We start from the raw sequence: 22,684 nt of genomic DNA, 5'->3' as shown, positions 1-22,684 counted from the left end.
CCCATGGATGCAGAAGCCATCCATAACAAAAGGTTCAACTGAAATTATACTCAATAATCTTCAGTCCTCAATTCTGATCTATGATCTCTGATAAAAAATATCTCTGCTTTATGCAATTTAAAAAAACAGTATTATTTATGCAATAAAAATCTAAGTAAAACTACACAGGCTGTCATGTAGAAGAATACTACACTTGAGTTTCTCCCCACCTGTCCCCACATACGGAGGGAAGGAAGGCAATGGAAACTTGGTTGGGCTGGGTGCGGGGTTAATTCTTCCTGTTTGCCATGACACTCAAACTTTCACTTTTTCATTTAATCAGTGCTCCAACTACTGGCCCAGATCACTAAGTATCTTCCTATGTACTTCATGTAGCTGTTCAGAATGAAAATTGGCTTTTGCTTCAAAACCAGTTATGGAAACTAGGCCTTCTGCACAGAAAAACTCCTCAGTGTTGCAGACACCTTGATGTTCTCCTTAGGAGTCTGGTTTAGGCTCCACTAGAACAGCTGTTATTTCAGCAAAACAGTGCCCTCCCCAGCCAGCACTCGGCTGTTCCTCCCCGTCCCCTCTCATGAAGGCATATGGAGGGAAGAGAGGAAGGGATGCTACAACGCTTTGTTTGTTTGTTTTGCCTTGCCTTTTCCGGGCTGTTTAACCCTGAGAGGAAAGGAGAAGCAAAATGACTGAAAATGGTAGTCCCAAAGCAAAAGTGTAGAACAATGAATATGAATAAATGGCCTAAAAATATATATATATATCTCTCTCTCTCTATATAACCACTGCAAGGTCAAAGAAATAGTTTTGTAAAAAGGGTATCTTTGAAAAGAGATATTCTGTTTCATGAATATTCTTTCCCCAAACTAATAGACACATTTTTGATTCTCAGTGTAAGCAAACAGATGGTATTCGATTAGTTATTTACCTACTTATCTACTATTAATTAAAATCTCCAAGATAATTTTTGTTTTCACTGTGTCTACAGAAAGCTAGAGTTCCATAAAAATCTGGCATTTCTATCTACAGCCCTGCTAGTTGTAATATAAATATGACAACTAAGAAAGTATTAAGATGCCTTATCTGAACCCCACAAGCAAACACCTAACTTTTAAGAAAGCATTTTTGCTTGAACATTCATAAATAGTAAACAGAGGAAGACGACGGCCCTCTTATTAGGAGGAAGCCTAGAGGTCAACATCCGTAGTATTCAAAATGAGAACAGAAGCAGCAAAAATTGTGAATTTTTATTTTGGATCCAAGAGACATTTTCTTCCATCCATGGAAGAAAGACAAAGAGAGAGGCAGAAGGGGCTGCAGGGAATGGGATGAAGCTGCACACTTCACAACAACACAGGACTGCAAAGAGAGAGAGGGAATCTAATCCTGAGAGATACCATTCCTGTCATATTTCTTGTCTTCTGTGAGACAACTTGTAAAGGAAGAGAAGCAAAGAAAAGCCACTGCCACATATGTAACTGAAAGTTCAAACTAGAGCTTCCATTTGTCAATGAAAATTCAACAGGAGGCTGTCAATATAGAAGCAGAAAACTGACTCAGAACCCAAGGCATAAATCTCCTCTGAATCCTGAACCTTGCTTTCCACACAACAGGTGCAGGGAAACAAGTTTATCTCAAGCAAACACATTTCTTAATTAAAGAACAATTGTTCTAAGAGAGGCTACACTGCTGTAAAAAAGCTTAACTGCCAAGTCTTTAACAACCTTTATATCATTTGGGTTTACACCAGTGTTGCTTCAGCCCTTCCAATACAGGAATAAAATGACCAAGGACAGAATCAAGTCATAAGTATGCTGAATTAATAGGAACAGCAGGTGCAACAGGTCAGGAGAGACAGAGGGGAAGAGAAAGTCTTCTTTTTTCCCCTCTTTTTCCTTTAGTTACCTTGTGAAAGAGGTGACAAGAAATTACATCTTAAAAAAAAACCAAACAGATTTTAAAAGCATACTTAAATTTTTGTTGTTGCAAGACTTATTGAAGGAAAGCCAAGAGATATACAAATCACATCCTCCAAGGGACAAAAACCTCATTAATTACTCTATCTAACTCTCCAGGGAACATCTATTTTTATTTCCACCAAACTTGCTAGAAGAGGAAAAGTATCAGAGGGGAAAAAACACCAGACTAACAGAGATATAAAATCTTACCAACAGAACTTCCTTCTCTCTACTCCTTCTTCTAAATCAGCCATTCTCCCTTCCCTGGTGGCGAGAAAAACAAGGCAAACCCCACACCCTTCATGGTCTCTCCAGCCAGGGCTCAGCTGAATTAACAAGCACCCCAACAGAACTGAATGCAGCTGTGCTCACCCAACATTTCCTGCACCAAAAAGTACAGCGGGGAAAAACAAACAAAAAACCAAAACCAAAAAACCTCAATCACCACTATTTATTTTAATCTTTTTTTTCTTCCTCTAAACTTATGCATATAACAATACTCTACCTGAAAAATAGCTGCAAGAACTACACTTGCCAGCTTCACAGCCAAGAGAAAATGGCAAGGGGACCTTCTTCCCATTTGTTGACAACTAACTGTAACTAATGTAGAGTGAACTAGGTGCAGGCAGTTGGCAGGGAATCAGCTAACATGGATAAATCTGTCATATAAAGGACTGTAACAAAGCCTGAAGTTTGTTTTAGATGAGACTTTTGCTGAAGTAGTGTTGGCATGAAAAGCTAGGAGGCTTTCAGTTGCATTACCAGAGATTTGTTGCTATCTCAGTGGCATGATCCATTAAAATCCATAGGCTTTGCAGAATTTGATTTGAGGGTGGCAGTAACTTACATCTATTTTGCTTTCCTTCTGTTACTGCTTGGATTATTTTATATGCTTTTGTCTTGTCTGAATCACTGAGTATATCAACTATGTAGACTTAAGTACCCTTTTTAGTATAATTAATTTATAAATTTCTTTACAAAGTTACTTTTTTTAAAACAATATTTAGTCCATGCAAGCATAGATTTGGTAAATGTTTGGTAAATGGCAAGCAAAAATATGCCAGCTTTCTGGTAAATCATGGGAATGTTACTATTGCCTCATAAAAGTGAAAGTTAATGTTGCAGATGAAGTAGAATTTAGTCACTTAACTCTACATTTAAAGTACATTTTTCCTCTCCATACAGCACCAATGAAATATCTGGTATAGATAGCGGAAAGGGATAAATGGCTTCTCAGGCCATTGTTAATAGACAGCCTCCCCGTACATGTCTTTCACTCACGAATTAAAAAGATATTCATTTCTTTATTAAAAAATACTGAAATAATCATTGCATCTTGTTGCTACCACTCTGTGGCTAACACTACAGCCTACAGCTTATATGGCTATAATACATTCTTTGAACAGTCATCTTCAGAAAAATGTTATGTCAGATAAAGTGAGGCAAATTGCTACACCACGTAGGATAGTAATTCCTAGCTCAGACCACAGTCTGAAAATTGAAGACTCGCATATATGCTTGATGTTGAAACCTTTATTTTGCCCTACTGGAATTTCTTGTGCTTTGGTTTAGAAAGTAATCCCACTCTTCCCTCTCCTTCAAGAATACTTGTACATTTGAAATTTGTAACTGTGCCTAATAAAAGGAAGACAGTAATAGCAAATATATACCTTAAAAAAAAAATAGTTAATGTGGTACTCAGCATATTGTTTAATGTATCACATTACACTGCTTTCATAAAATAGATTTGAGATAGATGGAAGAACAAAAACCCCCCACCATTAACTATTTTCTCAGTCATGGTCATTAAAGAGTTGATAGGTCATGTGTCCCATCAGCTGGATCTCTCTGAAATGGAAAACTGATACAAGAGTTTTAGCAGGTATGTGAAATACTTGGAGTTACACAGCCAGGCAAAAATAAAAGGGAAAAAAAAAAAACCAACCCAAAAAACCACCAAAACCACAAAACACCCTTTAAAGTATTTTGAATGTTATAATCATGGGGAATCACTAATGCCTAAGGCAAGGCCAAAGACAGACTAAAACTTTTGCTAATACAGATTGCAAAGTCTAAACTGCATGCATTTTACTGAATGAGAATCTACGTGCCTGAAGCCAGATTCTGATCTTCCTTACAGGCACAAAAACCTACGGTACCAGCAGGCCTGTTTATATCCACGTAACTGAAATCAGAACCTGGTCTGATGCATTTAAAATAATTGAATTCATCACTGATGTCTTACTTTGCCTGTTACAAAGACTGTATTTTTTAACCTTATTTCTGTCAGTGCATTACCAAAGACATTATAAATACAAGATCCCTCAGAGGGCCATCTGTGGAACCAGATACTATCCAGTGAGGACCTCCCTGCAGTATCAGGATTGTTTTCACACTGTAATGAACAGTAACGATAAGATTTTTCCTATTTAAACTCAGAAGCAATACAAGAGCAGCGTAACAATATCCATACCACACCAGAGGTTTTCAGTGCTGCCACTGGTGGGCCAGAGCACTCCTGGTCCTCACTTCTAGCTGGTAGCCACTGCATAGAAGGTGAGAAGTCATGAACTCCCACCTAAGATCTCCAAGAGCCCAGGTAGAGGAAAACAGAACGGATAATCTGATATACCTGTCAGTTTGGAGACAGCTGTGGCTCAAGTTAGATATCAAAAAGGGTTCACAAGCCACCTACCTTGCAGGCATACCGTCTGCACTGTGCTACGGCATGGGAGGGAAAGTCACCTTCCTCCCTTTCTGCAAAAGTGGGCTCGGAGCACATGAAACAGCAGGGCATGCCAGAGCTTTCTCCACCTTCCTAACACTACAACAGATTTATGAAGACAAGAGAATGCTTGGTTTTGAAGGGGCTAGGAAGGCTGGAGCAAACATTCCCACCAACACTAGGCTCCTAATTCAGGAGGCAAGTCTTCCTATGCCTCCTCTGTAGCCGGTGAAGAGAAAGGGGACTCTCTGGGAGGGCACTGGAGAGCACCAAAATTAGACTCCAGCTGAGACTTGCTGCAGAGTAGACCCTGTGTCCTCCACTGGCTACCACAGGAGGTCAGAGAGCTTGCCCCCAGCTGAAGTATAAAATAGGCTAAGGTGCATAGTCACGCTCATACGGACACCTCTTCCTCTCCAGCTCTCCATTGGAGCACGATCCCTCATCCGTTGGTGGAACGCAGCTTCTTATCGTATCAGAACATGTGCCTCTCTATGTCATGACGACTTCTTCAGTTAAGCACGCCTGCCCGAAACTTACATGGTGTAATTACAAACTTTCCAAAACATATTTAGTAAGAGTGATTCAGAACATCAGCTAGCAATTATTGATTATTCAGTAACGTACCAAATCATTAATTCACTAACTTACTTACAATCAGGTTTGCTTTCAGAACCTTTCAAAATTTAAGTAAGTATTGATTCTTCCATACCCTCTGATTAAAATTTAAAGTGAAAAATGTAAGAGTTGTAATATTTCTAAAATTGAGGTTTTTTAACATCAGATTAATGCTATAAAGAAAACAACACGTGTAGTGCTAAGAGAAATAAAAATGACCTACAGGCATATTGTAACTGTGAATTAATGGTACCTGAATGAAGGCCAATATGTTTTAACCTAGGTATTTAGCCTTTAGAAAGATAGATTCTTCCGTTCTTTTGTCTACTGAAACTTATCAATTTCACTTTTATGAAATACTATGGACCTTCATGGCAATTTCATTAAGACTGAAAAGGGTTTTTTTCCAAAATGTAAAAAATTTCTTTGCAATAGGAAGTTTAATTATTGGATGACTTCAGCTTTTAAGATTTTTCCTACAGTTGTTCAGATGATAGTATCTGATACAGGAATTGGCTGTATCACTATAGAGAGCAGAAGATAGTTGTGGAAACTATAAAAAGCGGTTGAAAGCAGTGCTGTTGCCACCCACCACTCAAAAATACTGTTTTATTTCACAAATGACCAAATAAAAATCAATTTTTTGTTTGCCTTCTGGTGTTGCTGCCTTCAGGGTTCACAGTTTCAATCCTTTCACAAAACAGCAGAAAAATTCAATCTCAGAAGCCAAGATTTCTAGGCAAGGCATTTATCCTTAAACCAATGCTTTAGAAAAAATACAAAATATCAAAGATCTCATAAAGAAACAAAAAGAAACCTCTTAAATCAAGTATGTTCTTTCTTGCAAGAAAATGAAACGTAGCATGGTGAAATGTGAACATCTGACTTCATTCCCTTTATTTTTTTCCCAAACCAAAAAAAAACCTTTCAAACATACGTATATAACACATTACACAATATCAACGGGCTTTGGATAAGTTTGAAATAGCCAACTACACCAAACTTGCAGAAGTCTTGCTTGCAACCCTATTTATTTATAATCCTCAATTTCCACATTCAAAACACATCCCTACATACAGTCTCCTGCAGGTAATGGTTAGAATATATCACGTGAATGATCTCACCCTGGGAAAATCTGTGGTCTGCAGTGGTCTGTCTCACTAGATTTGTATACCAGGGATAGACAGTTGCTGCTCATGTGCAGACCGGGTTGCACAAAGGGGAAGGAGCTGTGGTATCATGGTTGTAGCAGTGAAACACTGAGTCTTTCAAAGGATCCAGGCACCGGCAATGGGCAGCTCATAGCAAGACTGTATTGGGTTTGCATGGCAAGGTTTTGGTAGCAAGGGCGCTACAGGGGTGGCATCTGTGAGAAGATGCCAGAAGCTTCCCCTATGTCCGATAGAGCCAATGCCAGCCGGCTCCAAGATGGACCCGCTGCTGGCCAAGGCCGAGCCTATCAGCGACGGTGGTAGTGCCTCTGGGATAACGTATTTAAGAAAGGGGAAAAAAGCTGCACAACAAACTGCAGCCGGAGGGAGGAGTGAGAAGATGTGAGAGGAACAACTCTGCAGACACCAAGGTCAGGGAAGAAGGAGGGGGAGGAGGTGCTCCAGGCGCCAGAGCAGAGATTCCCCTGCAGCCCGCGGTGAAGACCATGGTGAGGCAGGCTGTCCCCCTGCAGCCCATGGAGGTCCACAGTGGAGCAGATATCCACCTGCAGCCCATGCGGAGAAGGTGGATGCCCAAAGGAGGCTGTGACCCCATGGGAAGCCCCCGCTGGAGCAGGCTCCTGGCAGGACCTGTGGAGAGAGGAGCCCACGCTGGAGCAGGTTTGCTGGGAGGACTTGTGACCCCGCGGGGGACCCACGCTGGAACAGTCTGTTCCTGAAGGACTGCACCCCGTGGAAGGGACCCATGCTGGAGCAGTTCGTGAAGAACTGTAGCCCGTGGGAAGGACTCGCGTTGGAGAAGTTCGTGGAGGACTGTCTCCCGTGGGAGGGACCCCACGCTGGAGCAGGGGAAGAGTGTGAGGAGTCCTCCCCCTGAGGAGGAAGGAGCGGCAGAAACAACATGTGGTGAACTGACCCAAACCCCCATTCCCCATCCCCCTGCGCCGCTGGGAGGGAGGAGGTAGAGAGAATCAGGAGTAAAGTTAAGCCCAGGAAGAAGGGAGGGGTGGGGGGAAGGTGTTTTTAAGATTTGGTTTATTTCTCATTATCCTACTCTGATTTGACTGGTAATAAATTAAATTAATTTTTTTCCCCAAGTCGAGTCTGTTTTGCCCGTGACAGTAATTGGTGAGTGATATCCCTGTCCTTATCTCGACCAACGAGCCTTTTGTTATATTTTGTTTCCCCTGTCCAGCTGAGGAGGAGAGTGATGGAGCGGCTTTGGTGGGCACCTGACATCTAGCCAGGGTCAACCCACCACAAAGACTCTGGCACCTGGCTTTCCAGAGGGGCAGAAAGGAAGTGTCACTGTGCTACCAGTGCATAAGGTAAGCCTCCTTCTTACTACACCTTCCACATAGATGTAATCTCATGCAACTTACCCTAGGGCTAAATATACCAGACCATTTACAAGAAGAGCAGGTCCTCCTACCACCATCAGCAGCAGCATCTGATACGGTTCGTATTGCCTGGCACATGAGAGAAGGACTCCAAAGTCACATAGCCCTCCCCACTCTGCACTGGACTGCATCCAGCCCTGCTCCACCCCTACTAAAACAGGAATACAGCTATCATTACCTATTACCAGACAACAGCATCCATAATCAGGTAACACCATTTACCAGCAGGTACTTGAAATGCTTAAGTTTTCTTATCTAGTTTGTGTGGCTATATGAACATTTCTCATCAGTTGCAATATGCTCCCCACCATACAAAAATCGGATCCAGTTTACTCCAAGCGTTGTAAGCTTTGCTGAACCTGGACAGTGCATCACTTTTGTAACAATCCTAAAAGAAGAATATTATCCACATTCAGTTGATACTATGATATTTTAGTCTTTAAGTCTTTCTGATTCACAAAAGAGAATAAAACCAAGGAGTAAATAAAACTGTGACCAATAAACATGTTTCCTAATTACAATCATTCATACAATCTGCTTTTGCATTAACAGATCAAAATCAATATAATTGACTTTTGTTCCATAAAACCATTTGTTTTGGTTTTCTTTGCTATCTCATACACTAAGAAGTAAACTTACAATGCATTAAGAAATTTCAGGTAACTGGCTCTGTCAATACAGCATGAAGGATGAGGAAAAAGTGAGTAGAAGAGTAATATATTTTTCACAAAGTATTGGATCCCACGAACAAGTTAATGATGTTTGAAAGGGAGAAAATGTGGGGACCAAAAGTTTTCAAGTTGCTGAGTGATAATAATGGTGCCATCTATTGTGCATCCATCACACTGAAGTGCTTGACACATATTTTGGACTGTTTTCATGCATTTTCTTTATGATGATTAATAGTGGCATTGTACCCTCTGAAATAGCAGCCCATCACACAGAGAAAGGTGTACTAAATTAAATTCAGATGATAACATTTTTGATCTCAGACACACATGGAGAAAATACTGAAAGGTTAGAATAAAAAACCTGTGAGAAATACTCATTTCTAAGATGAGGGTCCACAACAAACAAAGAGCAGAGAAAAAGGAGCAGGGACAAAATGCACCGCTTAAACACAAGCACCTTTCTGAAGCATCCATTATTCTGATTTCTTTTCCCCACTCTACATTTATATTAGAAAGTGGTGAGGTTTAAGATGTGTTTTCTTTTGTTACACTTTGCATGAGAAAGGGGGGTACTACACTAGATAAGATAATTAAATTTCTGTAAAAGGAAGGAATAAAAGGTGATGTGTATCACCTGCCTGCCTCTCACGTCCTGGACATGCTACTGTGATCTGTTTTGTCTCTAATACAAATCAGAAGTGCACAGAGGTTGATGTAACTTACATTTGTTTCTCCCTGGGTCCTTACACATTTTGGCTAAAGCATCTCTTCACTTTTTTTAGTGGAGAGATGAAGCAAAGGTAGCATAGAGACACTCCACTAGTGCCTTTTGGTCTGGTGAGACTGGAAGCAGGACTTCCAAGCCCCCTAAGGTGACTAAAGCAACATAAAGATGTTTCAGTGCAAGCGTGCTTACGCTGACACATTTTAGGACTAAGGCAGTTACTACGGCTCAGCTAACAAGCTCTAACCCTAACTTCATCTCTTCAGAGGTGAAATTTAGCAGGGCAATTTTCAGGGTGCACCCTTTACTCTGACTGAACAAGAAAAAATAAGGGAAAAAAATTCCTACTCCCATCAGAAAAGCAGGCATAATAACTATCTGCATGAGTGTCATAATATATATTTAATGACTGGAAACCACTCTGAAATATCTGGATGTGTCATACACAAACAGGAATGGTAAATCGCTGCTAGAACTCGCTCGGGAAGCCGTGCAGCCCCATGCGCTCCTGGGAGCGCAGAAGCAGAACCACGCTACAGCTTCCTCAACACGGGAGCATGGCTGCAGAAATCAATTATTCAGTCTCTTGCAGCGGTGAACAGACTTGCAAGTCTTAATGGAGAGCAGCTAAGGGATGGGAGATGGCAGTCTGATTTGTCGATCAGCTCAGGTGCATACAAGCAGCACGGTAAAGGCTGAGTAGGTTCGTCAAAGACTGCCACCTTTCCTAACCGCCAACATATGAATAAATAAGTCCCAGTTGTGCTATTTGATATGCATAGGATTTCCAAATGTGCCTGAGAGCAAGTTTAGTCCCTACTGGCTTTTGCTTTTCTTTTTTTGTACAGTTACAAATGCATATAATAATATTGTACAGGACTGTTTAGAAAAACTGAATTAGCTAGAAGGTGATCTATTGAATACATTCCAGTGAGGCTCACATAGTATAGTTAAAGAACTGATTAGGATTTAATACCTTACTAAATTACTGTGTTGTTTATATACTACAGATTTTTACATTATTACCACTATCAAGGCATATTGGCATAGCTATTCTTGTAAATCCCCCCTCCCTAACCTAAAATAATCTTGATGGACTTGAAGAAAAATTCCAGGGCAGAATAACTCTGAAGAAAGGGAAAGGTCAAAAATTCACCTAGTTTTTTGAGTGGGAGTAACAACAGAGATAGGAAAAAACCTTAGAACTGTTTCCTGTTACGCTATGTAAACTCCAAGTAGCCATAAACCCCAGAGGAATGAGACAGTTAATGTTCCACTCGTACCAGTAATCATACCTTCGTATATTCAGAGAGTGCATAATTTACCAAAAAGTGTTCTGAGAGTAGTCTAGCAGTTTTTAATATTTATTGGAATTACACTATATCTCTTTTAAAGGATGTCTCCAGAGTTTAGCTGTCTGGGCTCCTATAGGATAAAAAGCACGATAGCTAGTAAATTTTAAAATCCTCAAGAAATTCTTTGAATAACTTTCCTATGCATAACAACATTGTATCTAGTGATTTAAAAGACCTGATCCACCAGGGCTAGAAACATCTAACTTCGAGGGCAGACGCTTGCTGCCTGTGAGCTGAAGAGGTCTTTATTCTGACCAAGCTTCCTGAGAACGTGTCACCTTAAATCCATCGTTCATCCAATATTTTGTATCACTGATTCTAGGCTCTAGCTAGTGTATTTCTGTGACAGAAATTTGTTGTTTACAGGGTGAACAGGGAAGGAAATGCTTCTGCAGCCATTGGTTTGGATTTATTGCTGTGGGGCATTTGTCTTACATTTAAAAGAAAAACTAGCATTCTTGGAGGTCTTAGGTTTTGGAAGCTGTCCTAATGAAGAAAGTAAAGCTACTTTCCACATCATGGTTTAAAATAGGTGAGAAAAGGAGCAAACATTATACTGTGAAAATCAACATAGTATTTCATATTATGTTTTCCCCATAGCCAAGAGTATGCTACCTTCCAGAGGCCCAGCCTCGACTTCCAGTCAAACCCCATGAAGTTGTGAGGTGCCAAGTAGAGCTGATGAAGAAATTCTGCTGATTGAGAAGCAGACCAGCAGATAAAAGAAAAATCAATGCCTCAGCATCAGTACAGTGTAATAAAAGCAATATCTCATTTTGACACCTTGACTGAGGTTTTTTTGGACAAAGGCTACCATTATTTTTTCACTTGCACCTGAGTTTAACCCCTGATGTCAAGTTATGCTTTTCCATGTTGTCCAGTATGGGTGACTTCTGCCTCAGCTCCAATTGTAGCCATGTTGCTCGTTCCTCTCTTTGTAAAGGCTACTACTATTCTGTTTTCTGCAAAGACTTTTCTCTCACTCGTAGTAAGCTAAACATGCATTAGTAGGATAACAGAGACTAATTAAGTCTTGTGACTCTGATACTCAGATAAACAGGTATTTGGGCTCCAGGGTTTTTTTCCCCCCCAAAGGTGCAGACTGCTTTCTCCTTCTCACAAAATATTTCATCAGTAGAGACTTCATAAGTGGCCATTTGTTTTTCCTTATAATTTCTAACTGACCCTGTAACAGGTTTTCCACCTTCAACATTTAAAGGCAAAGCCCTTGAGCTGAAGGCACTCCTAAGTTTTTTCAATGAGCTGAACCATGGATAAAGATTTAATCTGATGCCAATTCCCCACGTTCATTAAGATCAGTTATTCCACAGAAAAACCCACATATTCCACGGGAATCGATGTCAGATAAACCGTTTCTCCACTGCTCAGATAACTGAAAAAGAAAAATACCAGTTCAAAACATTCTTTAAACAGATGACTCGGCTTTCAGTTTTGTAGGCATGTTAGGCAATTTCAATTGCTACTTATGAAAAAGCCTGATGACCTCTCACAGTTGGGAAACTTAATTCCAGCACAAACAAGAAGTAGTCAATGAAGGACAAAGGAAGGCAATAACGCCCACCTAGTACTTGAACCTGCACAAAAATTTACATCGGAAAAGTAAATCTAATCCTACTGTAGTTTAGTAAAAACATATTAAATGGCTTTCATCCATCAAGTTATTTCTTTTCCTATCATTTCTACAGGATTGGATATAGGAGTGGTGGGATTTTTTCATATTTCTTCTGATATGTGCTTATAACCTGCTTAATTTAGGAATGTTGGAATAAAGGAATCCTCAGTATAAACATATTTCTCTGTGTTGATTTCAAGAGCTCGACTGACGTCAGCAGAGACGTTTTTCATTCATTCTGAAGTCACAGAAAAACGTGCAACTGAAATTCGTAACTACTCAGAGAAACAGCAGACCGTAAGTAACCTATCCGGGGCTTGAGCAACATGTAGATCAGGTAGCAGTCCTCTGCATACAGGTAAAGGTCATTTAAGAGAGGAAAAACACACATTTACACCCAATTTCTACATATTAACTAGAAAGAAACATATAAATCTGTTGGTTTGAGTTTTCTTTAATAATAAGAGACTTCAATTGCACATGGGTTATTAACGTTACCAAGTAAGACTGATAAGTGAATGTACATTGTAATTGTTAGCTATATCAATATCCTTATGAAAGTACTGTGTCTATTTATCATTCTAATTTCTCTGACTCACATTGTTGATGGAGTTTTGGATGGGCAAATGCAGGTAAACACTTCTACTTGAATCAAATTTGAAATGCAATAGAATATACCTAACTCCTCACTGCCCAGCATGAGATACGAGACAAGTGAATTAATCCTTTTTAAAAAAATTGTCTCTGTACTTCTGGCTTACACTTTGCGTAATGACCAAAAGCAATCACCTATGCACTTGCTATCTCCAGCTGTATAAAAATGCCAGAGAAATAGTGTAACATGTACTAGCTGCAAAGAAGTACCTGAAAAGTAATACATAACATGTAACTCCACAATTAGTTTCCATTATTAATTTCCCATAACATTAGGAATAAAATAGCGCTGATTTTCCACAAGTATTTTAATTCATGAAGTATATATATTGTAGGTTAAATCTCAAATAAGTGACTCAGTATCAACAACTTCAAATAACGAGCAATATCTTTGGCTAGCAGGATAGTTATTTCCCCTGATTTACAGCTGGTACCCTGGCTATTCTTGACCCAAGTTGGTTTGTTTTGGGTTTTTTTTTTACAATATAATTAGAGACTATTTCTGCAATCCTAAAGGCCTACATAAGTACCCATCTTGAGTATTACTGTTCCTTCTTGACCATAAATTCTTTATCTATACACATATGTATGCAATGGACATATTTCCTGTTATCCAAAGTTATGAAAACTGCAAAAGAAAGGCCTCCTGCTGTGCTGGTTGCAGAGAGCTTAGATTTATACGGTTGGGTTTTCTTTGGCGAAATATGCCTATACTGAAGTGCCATCAAACTCATTTGCATTTGTATTACTTCTCCCAAAGCTAATTACAACTATTTTATTGCCTAACTTTTTCTTACTATTAACATCAACAAAATTGAATATATTATGCTAGTTCCAAATTAATAAAGGAAGTCTGCAATTTCCAATTTACGTACTACACTCTAACACCTTTTATGAGCTAAACTGCCTTGTATACGTAATCCATAATTTGAAATAAAGCTTTGGCATTTTTACACATCAAACCGCCCGCAGAAGAGGGTAAACGAGCAAAACTCCTGTGCCCTTTCTGCACACCAGCACTTCACCGATTCCTCCTCCCCTTTAGCATTAAGATTTTGAGGGGATGCCCAGTACGAGCCTAACTGGAAGCAAAGCACGGTTTCACACCAGGTGTTATCCCCACTGCCCCGGGCTCTATTTTGCCCCTGGGCTCCGCACCCCCACCCCCCCCCGAACTCCCCCCCTCCAAGCCCAGGCAGACCCCGCTTCCCCACCTCCAGCCGCTACTCCAGCCCCGCCAAAAACTTCGGGAAGTTACCTGGCGGCAGGCGACTGCCGAGGGATCACCCCGGCACCGGAGAGACGGTACGGAGGTGCCACCACCGCCGCGCCCGGGAAGGCACCGCGGGGAGGCGGCCCGGAAGAAGGCGGCCGCCCCGCCCGCCCCCGTCTCGCCCCCCCCCGCCCCCCGGGGTGCGCCCCAGCCCGCCTTGGGGTGTGTGGAGGGGGACAGTAAAGCGCAGGATTCCGCCTTTTCCCTCCCCCCCCCCCCTTTTTTTCCTCTCTGCCCCAGCCCCCCGGCTCTTACCTGGGCGGTGGGAGTGGGGGGGGAGGGCACCGGGAGCCTCGAAACGCGGTCCCGGGAGATGCGGGGAGGCGTGCCCGAAGTTTTTCGGGGAAGGGCGGCGGGCAGATCCCGCTGGCATTAAAGCCCCCCGGGGTGCACGGTCGGTAGTTTGCACAGTCCAGGCGGAGCAAGCTTACTTGCTCTGTTAAAGGAAAAAAAAGAAATATTAATAAAAAAAAGGGGGGGTGGGGGTGGAGAGCGAGAGGAAGGCACCCGTTCCTACGGGCTTCTGGCGGTGCAATTATTGCAGCTGAAGGGAGGAGTTAGTTTAATTACAGGCCGCGCTCCCGGGAAATGTGCCCGAGCGGACGCACGCACGGGCGGAGTCGGAAAGTTGCCGCGCTCCGGCGGGCAGGAGCGCTTCAGCACCGCGGACAGCGACGGCCCGGCCCGCCCCGCCCCGCCCCGCCCCGAGGGGCGCCCGCAGCCGGGGGCGGGGGGGACGCGGGGCGGCCCTCGCTGGGGGGGGGGGGGTCCGGCCGACACTCGTATTCGGCAGAAACACGCGTTCTGGACGTAAATACTTTGAATGATGGAAAATCGACCAGGCTCCCGGGCAAACTCTTCCAACAGTAAATTGTTATCACCCTGTGAAGGTCGCATGTTATGCCTCCTGGGAATTTGCCAAGTGGCTTCTGCCAGCCATTACCAGCTGAAAACAGGCATCAGGTCGTGATTGCCCGAAGAATCACTAATATCCTACCAAGACACATAAATTATATTTTATTGCGCGTATTCTGACTAATTAGTGACCCACTACCACTGGCTGGTAAATATTATTAATCTTATTCTGCGGCTGAGGACATTGGGACAGAGAGATTAAGAAATGATGGAGGTTACATACACAGAGCCAGATCCCTTCCCAGTGTACCTAACCTGTGGGTTCATCTTCCTCCTCAGATCATTTCTTTCCCTCCTCCTTGCTCCTTGGGTGTAAGTGTAGTGCCTCAATGGCACTACAAGCAATAGCTTGACCATCAGCTCTGGAAGCTTTTATAGACCTCACCCCAGCACTGAAATACGATTTGACGTCCTCCAAATTCAGAAAGTTGCTATTGTGAATGTAATACCCCGAAACAAAGAAGCATGGTTTTGTGAGGAACAGTCAATAACGAGCATGAGAATAGAACTAGACTACACAGAGATGAGTGTTAAGCAAGTGGAATAAGAATTCACATTTTAGGGTGTCTCAAGCAGAAGGGAGAGAATTCACCTTTTGTAAATCTCAGCAAACACAATTTTCCAGAAATTAAATACTTCTTTTTATCTCCAGAGTTCATGAAATATTAAATAAGCATTCCAGGACAACAAACAAGCTTCGTTTCAGCATTGTAGAATAAACATTTCTACAGGAGTGGAGCTAAGTTATTTTGGAAAAAAATATTGATGTATTACAGCGAGAAAGGAAATTTTCATTACTAATAATTCATATAAAGAGTAAACAAACAGAACCCACTTCTCGCTGGTTGTTGGAAATAGTTTAGAGATTGGAAAAAAATAAAGGCATGCTTGGGGAAAGTTCATCAATGATCAAGACAGACAAGAGGTAGGTAAGGTGAATCTTAAAAACAACACTGCATGACTCTTCAGTTCATCAACATTTATACGATCTATTTATGTGCATGCCTTTTCTAAATACATGTATGACATGAGAATACAAATTACAGCTGTGGAAATGGAAGGGAGTATGGAAGGCTGAACAGATGGAAATCCTATGAAAAAAACCTTAAATTTCTAAATAACTACTAAACTGTGATAGCTCATGCACTTTCTGCCTAATCTTAAAGTAAAGGGACTATGAGAACTGAAGGCTGAGCTGATTTTTTAAATTATTTTTTATTATATATGTATTTATATATATTATATATTTTTAATTATTTTTATTATATGTGCATTTTTTATTATTTTTTATTATATATGCAATTCCTCACAGCCTTCCGAAGATTTTTACTGTTTAAAGTATATTCTAAAATGTCTTCTTTTTCTACTGAGCTTCTTTTTGTTAGCTAAGAAATTTTATACGTATATATATACACACACACACACACTCTTATACACATATGACAAAACCTAATGCCAAGCATTTACAACATTTTGCAAAAGGAGCAAAACCAGAGGAAAGATAGACTTTGAAATCTCAGGATTTGAGATGCAGACAGCAACATTAGCTTAGAAAAAGGTTTTCAGAGTAGTAACACACTTAAAATCGCGTCATGCAAGTTTTCCCAACAACAGCCTGAAAGCAGGTGTGCCAATTAGGCTCATCACAGATTGTGCAGTGAAGACACAGGCCTCTTTAGCGAAAGTGTCTTGGAGCATATCCAGTACTGGTACATGACTATGGATATGATTGTGTCAAAATCCAGGCTGCTATGGCTTCAGACTCAGAAGTCACCTTGCTATACAGATGGTCTGAGAGATGAAGCATGGAAGAAGAAAACTAAAATGCTAGTGGCAGAAGTCATGAACTGAAATGGGACCAACTGCACAAAGCAATGTATGACATATCCCGCTGTGGCAGAGAGTTTCTTTGCTTCCCTGTGCTAACCACTAATTCCCAGTCAGAAGGCTCGTTTAGGGTAGTGACCAGTTTGGTATGCTCATTTTACAAGACAATCAAAAACATCCTTATGGATAACACTTGGCAGTGCAGGTAAGATTGCTCTAATATGGCATGAGTTCTTGGCATCTATGGTCTCAGTGCAGTTTCCACAGGAGAAAATTTTTGCTCAGGTAGCAAAAAAACAAAGTTAAACAATGGCCAAGCAGTTATACTCAGAATTTATTAGGGACTGAATAATGATCAGCTTAGATCAAAATGGAAATTACTAGATGAACTGCATATTATTTTTAAGACAGGGGATCTTCCTTGGTTTCCTCCACTTTTGCTATAGAGCAGACAGGATCCTTTTATGTTAGATGGTAGACAAGTATGGAACAGCAACAGCTAAAATCTTCCTTCCTTCAAGAGCTTATAGTCTAGTAAGGTAAAAATCTTGATAAGAATAATGCACTTACTGTGTGGGCAGCATAAGTTTTATGTGTTCTTAATTATTCATTTCTTTGCTTCTAAGTGCTTTGATTTAAAAATGATGTGATGTGTACATGCAGTGTTCATACTCAGATAACTTAATTGTTTTGGTAATATAACAAGGCACATGATGTAACATCAACAGACTGCACCTTGTGTGCATTACAGAGCTTTTCCATGTGGATGCTTATCCTCTATTGACAAAGCTAATGATTCCTAATATGTGTATGGGGTAAGAAAGAGACTGCTGTGATAGACCACTTAAATGGTTAAACAGATTGGTGGAAGAGCCAAGAATAAAACTCAAAATCACATCTTGGCTTTGAACTGGTTTTGGAATGATATAAGCAGATGCAAAAGATTTGAATGTGAATAAAACAAGAAAAGAAAAATCCTGAGGGAGAAAGATACCAAAGTGATACAGCTATTTGTCCACGCATACAAACTCATCAGTTTCCCTCCTAAAAATATGCTGCAAGCAATACCAACTTGATGGTGTGTTCCCAGTAGTAATCCAGGCTCAAAAATATTAGTTACTGTAGGGCACAATGAATTTCTTTTTCTAGGTGTTTCAGTAAAGGAGTACTATGTATCTAATTAAAATGTAAACATCCAAGTGGGTATTAATGCCTTCTAACTGATGTCATCTGAATTACTGCCTAGGAAAAACTTCTCTCCATCAACTCTACAGAAAATGTACATTTCTAATCATATCACATAAACAGTGTTAAGTTGATGGCTTGCATTTTTTATTTTTTTTTTTTTTGCCTCCATTTGTGCTGAAACAAAATAGAGCTGGAAATACATGAAACAGAGAGAAAGGGAAATAAAATCTAGACGGTTACTATCATTGTGGCCCAGCCACTGAGGATCAGTAGCATTTATTGCTCAGGTCTTCTCGGAGGATAAGGGTCTAAATGTGATAGGTATCAATAGCTGACTGTTCAGAGCAAAGAGGAAATGCTCACCTTTATGTACTAATTGTGCGCTATGTAATCTTTTTAAACACATACAGTCTATTCAAGAACATTCTTGTAAGAGTCATCCTAGTTCTGCTGTAAAGTGTATCTTTCTGCACAGGTTGTGAGGAGTTTTGTTGGGGTTTTTTTGTTTTGGTTTGGGTTTTTTTGGTTGGTTCTTAGGTTGTTGTTGTGTTTTTGGTTTTGTTTTTGGTTTTTTTAAGATATTAGTATTACTGATAGGTAGCAAAAAGAGCAGGAAATCACCTCCTGTAGTCAAAATAGGAAGATCAGCTAGAGCAACTGTCTTTCCTCTCAACAAGCTAATGCATATCTATCTGTGTAAAATTCATAAAGCCTGAACTTCATGTATGAACATTTGGCAGATTGAAATGAATTGGTATTTTGGCAGTGATTTCAGCAGGATCAGAATTTTATTAAACAATTTTTAGTAGGCATGAAGTAGGAATGTGTCAACAGAATGAGAGGAGGATGGAGAATAGGCCATATATGTAACAACATCTCTAATTAAACCTATAAAGAAATATATGCAAATCACTACCATCACTGCTGTGATTCACATTTTCTTTTTAGAAGCACATCTACTAACCCCTTTCTTTCCCCCCAGTTAGCCTCAACTTAAAAGCCAGATTTACATTCTACTTGCCCAAAGGCAGCACCCATTTTGAAGGTCATCTGACACATCCGACAGAAAACTGGTGGGACAAATAAGAGCAAACCCATCATAGTGGTATCATCAGTCACATCAGTACAAAATGAAGTATTGGATTACCAGGATGAACTAAGAGGTCATTTACCTTTTTCCAATTACTCAGCTTAACAATTAAGACTTTGAACCATAATTTGATTTGAGTTGTGTCAAAAGCAGTTATACTACTAATAACAGTACTGCCTAATTACAAACATAATCATGCTTCTGAGTGAAAATTAACCTCTAAAACCCTTATAGTGCAGAAGGTTAAGCACTTTGATTACTTTGTACCTAGAATCTGACCCAGAATCTCAGTTTCATAATGCCAGACCAATTTCTAATTGATTTTATATCAGCATTGATTATTACAACAATGTAAGACTTCATCCAATTGAGTTATGGGGGTGAGGGGGGGAATCTATCACAAAGATACAGAAGCATCCATCAAAGATGCATTTAGAGCAAATGGACAATGCACTTTTTTTTAAAGTTATAATTGTATTCAAGGGAATGACATTTAGCAGCCATCGACTGTAGGTTATTGAAACGTTCTGTGACCTTGGCTCCACTTCCAAATGGAAAGCAAAACCACAAATAAAACTGCAGGGAATAAAGAAATCAAATTTTGGTCTCAATTACATTGTTTTGAAAATGTTCAATAGTAAGATAATGATCTTAATTACTCTCACAGCTACTAATTTTGGAATTGGTGCTAAACCAAAAACCACATGTTGAATAACCCCATAATCTCTAAAAAGACAGACTTCAAATACATAAGCGAATCTGTACATACTTACTAAAGCAGCCCAACTATTTTGGTGAGAGCATGGTTTTCTTGCTAAAATAGTTGTACCAGTATACTGCTTGTCTTGTATAAGCCTAAGGAATACACACACAACACATTATAGGTTACTTCATTACTATGTAAGATTAAACTGTGGTGATACAGCTGCGGTCACATTGGATGGGCATTTTCCACCCTGCTGTATCCTGGCATTTAAAGCAGTAAGCTTATGCTTAGCAGTAATGCCTTTTTTATTCATGTAGCTACTTCTTGTAATGCAAAATCAGAATCTAAAAGAAAACTTGTTTTCTTTTATTTCAGAAGGGACAGGAAAGGGTAGAAGCTGAAAGCCAGGCCCCAAAGTTCCAGTTTATTTAAGAGTTATTTATTTACAGCTTGAGTCTGTTCACTGAATTTAGCTATTAAGTAAAGGAGTAGGAAGAGAGGAGAGAGAAAGAGAGAACAGCAGCTCTTTCCCTGACAGCAGGTCTTAGAGCAGCACTCCTGATTATCGTAATGGGTTCACTTGCCAAATGCCTTTCATACCAAAAGCAAGGCTGTTAAATATGAAGTTGAGACTGTGGCTTTTTTTTCCCCCATGAAAAAAGCACTCTTCACATCATCCCCCCGCCGATGAGCATTAAAAGCATTTTGAGGCTTGAGGGAATCTTATTTCCATGGGGATATCACAGCATCTACCTGTCTTTTGTTGCTTCTGAACATGTTGTTCATAACTTCAAACAATGAGTCAGTACATGAGATTTCTTTTAGAATTTACTAACAACAAAGGTTTAGTTTTATCTCCTTTGACCAGTAGCATTCATAAATAAGCTCTGTTTCTTCCCATTCCCTGAAAACAATGAGCATTCTACCCACTGAATTGAAAGCCTTTGCCCATCTTTTCAGCTCTCTAGTATCAAAATTCCTTTAAAATAATAATCAAAGGTCAATGCTGTTTTTGTATCAGCCAGTAATCTGACCCTAAAACTACACAGTGAGTAAATGAATATTTGGATACTTTTTCTTTAAAATTAACAAACAAAAAAACCCCAAACCTCAAACACTTCCTCTACTGCCTCAAGAGCCAAAAAACTCTGAGCAGCAAAGAAGAAAGCAAGTCTTTGGTTCCTTTTAAAGGAACACCTCTCCCATGCCTTCTTCAGGGCATGACTGTCACCAGCGTGGCTGTTGCAGGTTGAGTGACAGAGCACAGTGCTGGAGCAAAAGCAAGCGGCCGCTGCGCTGTGAGGAAGAGAACCTCAGGGTTCCCCCAGCCGTGGAGGTCACGTTGTGCTGGGAAAACACATGGCAGGGTACAGATGGTCAGGTGGGGAAAAGCATAACTGAAGAGACTGATGATTGCTCCTAATAAAAGGGTTGTTTAGGCAAACATTACACCCTACAGTAGTGGAAGGGGAATGATTTTAGCCATCACAGTAGAACTGAAAATATGAAGACGCATCAAGAGAAAGGAAGGAAGCCATGCTATTTCTGATGCTTTCCAGTAAGCAGCGCTCAGTGAAGGCAATTATTCACTGGGTATGTGGCAACCCAATTGGAAATGGATTAGGAAAAATACATCACCCCAAAAATAGTGATTGGGATTCTGGCACATAATGTTTATTACAAACAACAACAACAAAATATCTGTTTTTCCACTCCTTTATTTTCAAAGGAGTGTTTTGAAACCTCAGCAATGTTGCTAGGACCAGATTCACACACATAAGAATGTAAGGACAATTAGAAGACTCAGTAAGGAGAGCTGAAATAGATTTTTTTATTTATTTTATTTCAGATATTATTAGATGCACTGCTTACAATTCCAGATATGTGAAACCACATTTCTAGGAGATGGAGGGTTGTTTGGTTTTGGTGTTAGGCTGGGGAAGTTGACTTTCTTCCTTTGGTGCAGGGCAAGTCATGTACCTATATGCTAGCTACCTCCTTTCAAGCACAGGAAAGAATAAGGTTTGTATGCCTCACAGATTGTCAAAAAAATAACATTAATCTTTCTGTTTGCTGTGTATGAAGAGAACAAACTTCCAATTGCATTTTAGAGCACAGATGAGTATAGTGCTCTGTATCTCAGCATTGCTTGAGCTTTATTGGAAAATAAAAATTATAATTATTGTTCCCAGCTTGCCTAACTTAATAAAGAACCAATTTATGAGGCATTTCTGAGGTATTTCTGTTGGCTTTTAAACCATCAAAACACCTGCAACTCACTTGAACCCTTACAGACCTGCAATTGTTTTTGCTGGCACACTATGCACAGATTTTAGGTGTGATATTCCATTACAGATACTGCAGGCCATCAGCCTGCTTGCAGAACTAAAAAGTAGAAACAGGCATTGTAAAGGACAATTAAGAGAAGGAAGGGAATATAACTGGGGTGGGTGGGGGGGGTGGGGGTGGAAATCCACCACCCCCCCCAAGTGAAACTAGATTTTCAGTTATTTTTATAAACCATTTTTAGGTCAAGGCAACAAAGAGAATGAGCTAGTATATTCAAAGAAACCTCAATTCCTTTTGCTACTGTTCTGTGATAGATGTACTCAAAAATCATTAATATCTTTCTGGAGAGTTGGAAATATAGCACCACAGTTATTGGTTATGTCCTTTATTAGAAAGACAAGTGATTGCTCCAGGTTTTCTTATTATACATATTGAAAAAAAGAAAAGCTGCAAAAAGGCTTAATTCTGGAAAATAGCACACAAAAGTAG

The 22,684-nt window shown here is 40.2% G+C and overlaps 1 protein-coding gene across 1 annotated transcript in view; it reads right to left on the bottom strand.

The window, feature by feature from the left end:
* Positions 1 to 11,940: 11,940 nt before the first annotated feature.
* The window catches only part of LIPI (lipase I), a 60,090-nt gene continuing 49,346 nt past the window's right edge, over positions 11,941 to 22,684 (bottom strand). Inside the window, exons 11-12 of the mRNA XM_050892744.1 lie at positions 14,436 to 14,616; positions 11,941 to 12,013 (exon numbers count right to left, since the gene is read on the bottom strand). Of these exons, the coding sequence (XP_050748701.1) occupies positions 11,941 to 12,013; positions 14,436 to 14,616 (254 nt within the window). The remainder of the gene's footprint in view (positions 12,014 to 14,435; positions 14,617 to 22,684) is intronic.

Source organism: Gymnogyps californianus, chromosome 1 (genome assembly GCF_018139145.2).
Source record: "Gymnogyps californianus isolate 813 chromosome 1, ASM1813914v2, whole genome shotgun sequence".
In the NCBI taxonomy this organism is placed as follows: Eukaryota; Metazoa; Chordata; class Aves; order Accipitriformes; family Cathartidae; genus Gymnogyps; species Gymnogyps californianus.
The sequence above is the reverse complement of the archived record's forward strand: the minus strand, read 5'-3'. Positions and strand labels throughout refer to the sequence as shown.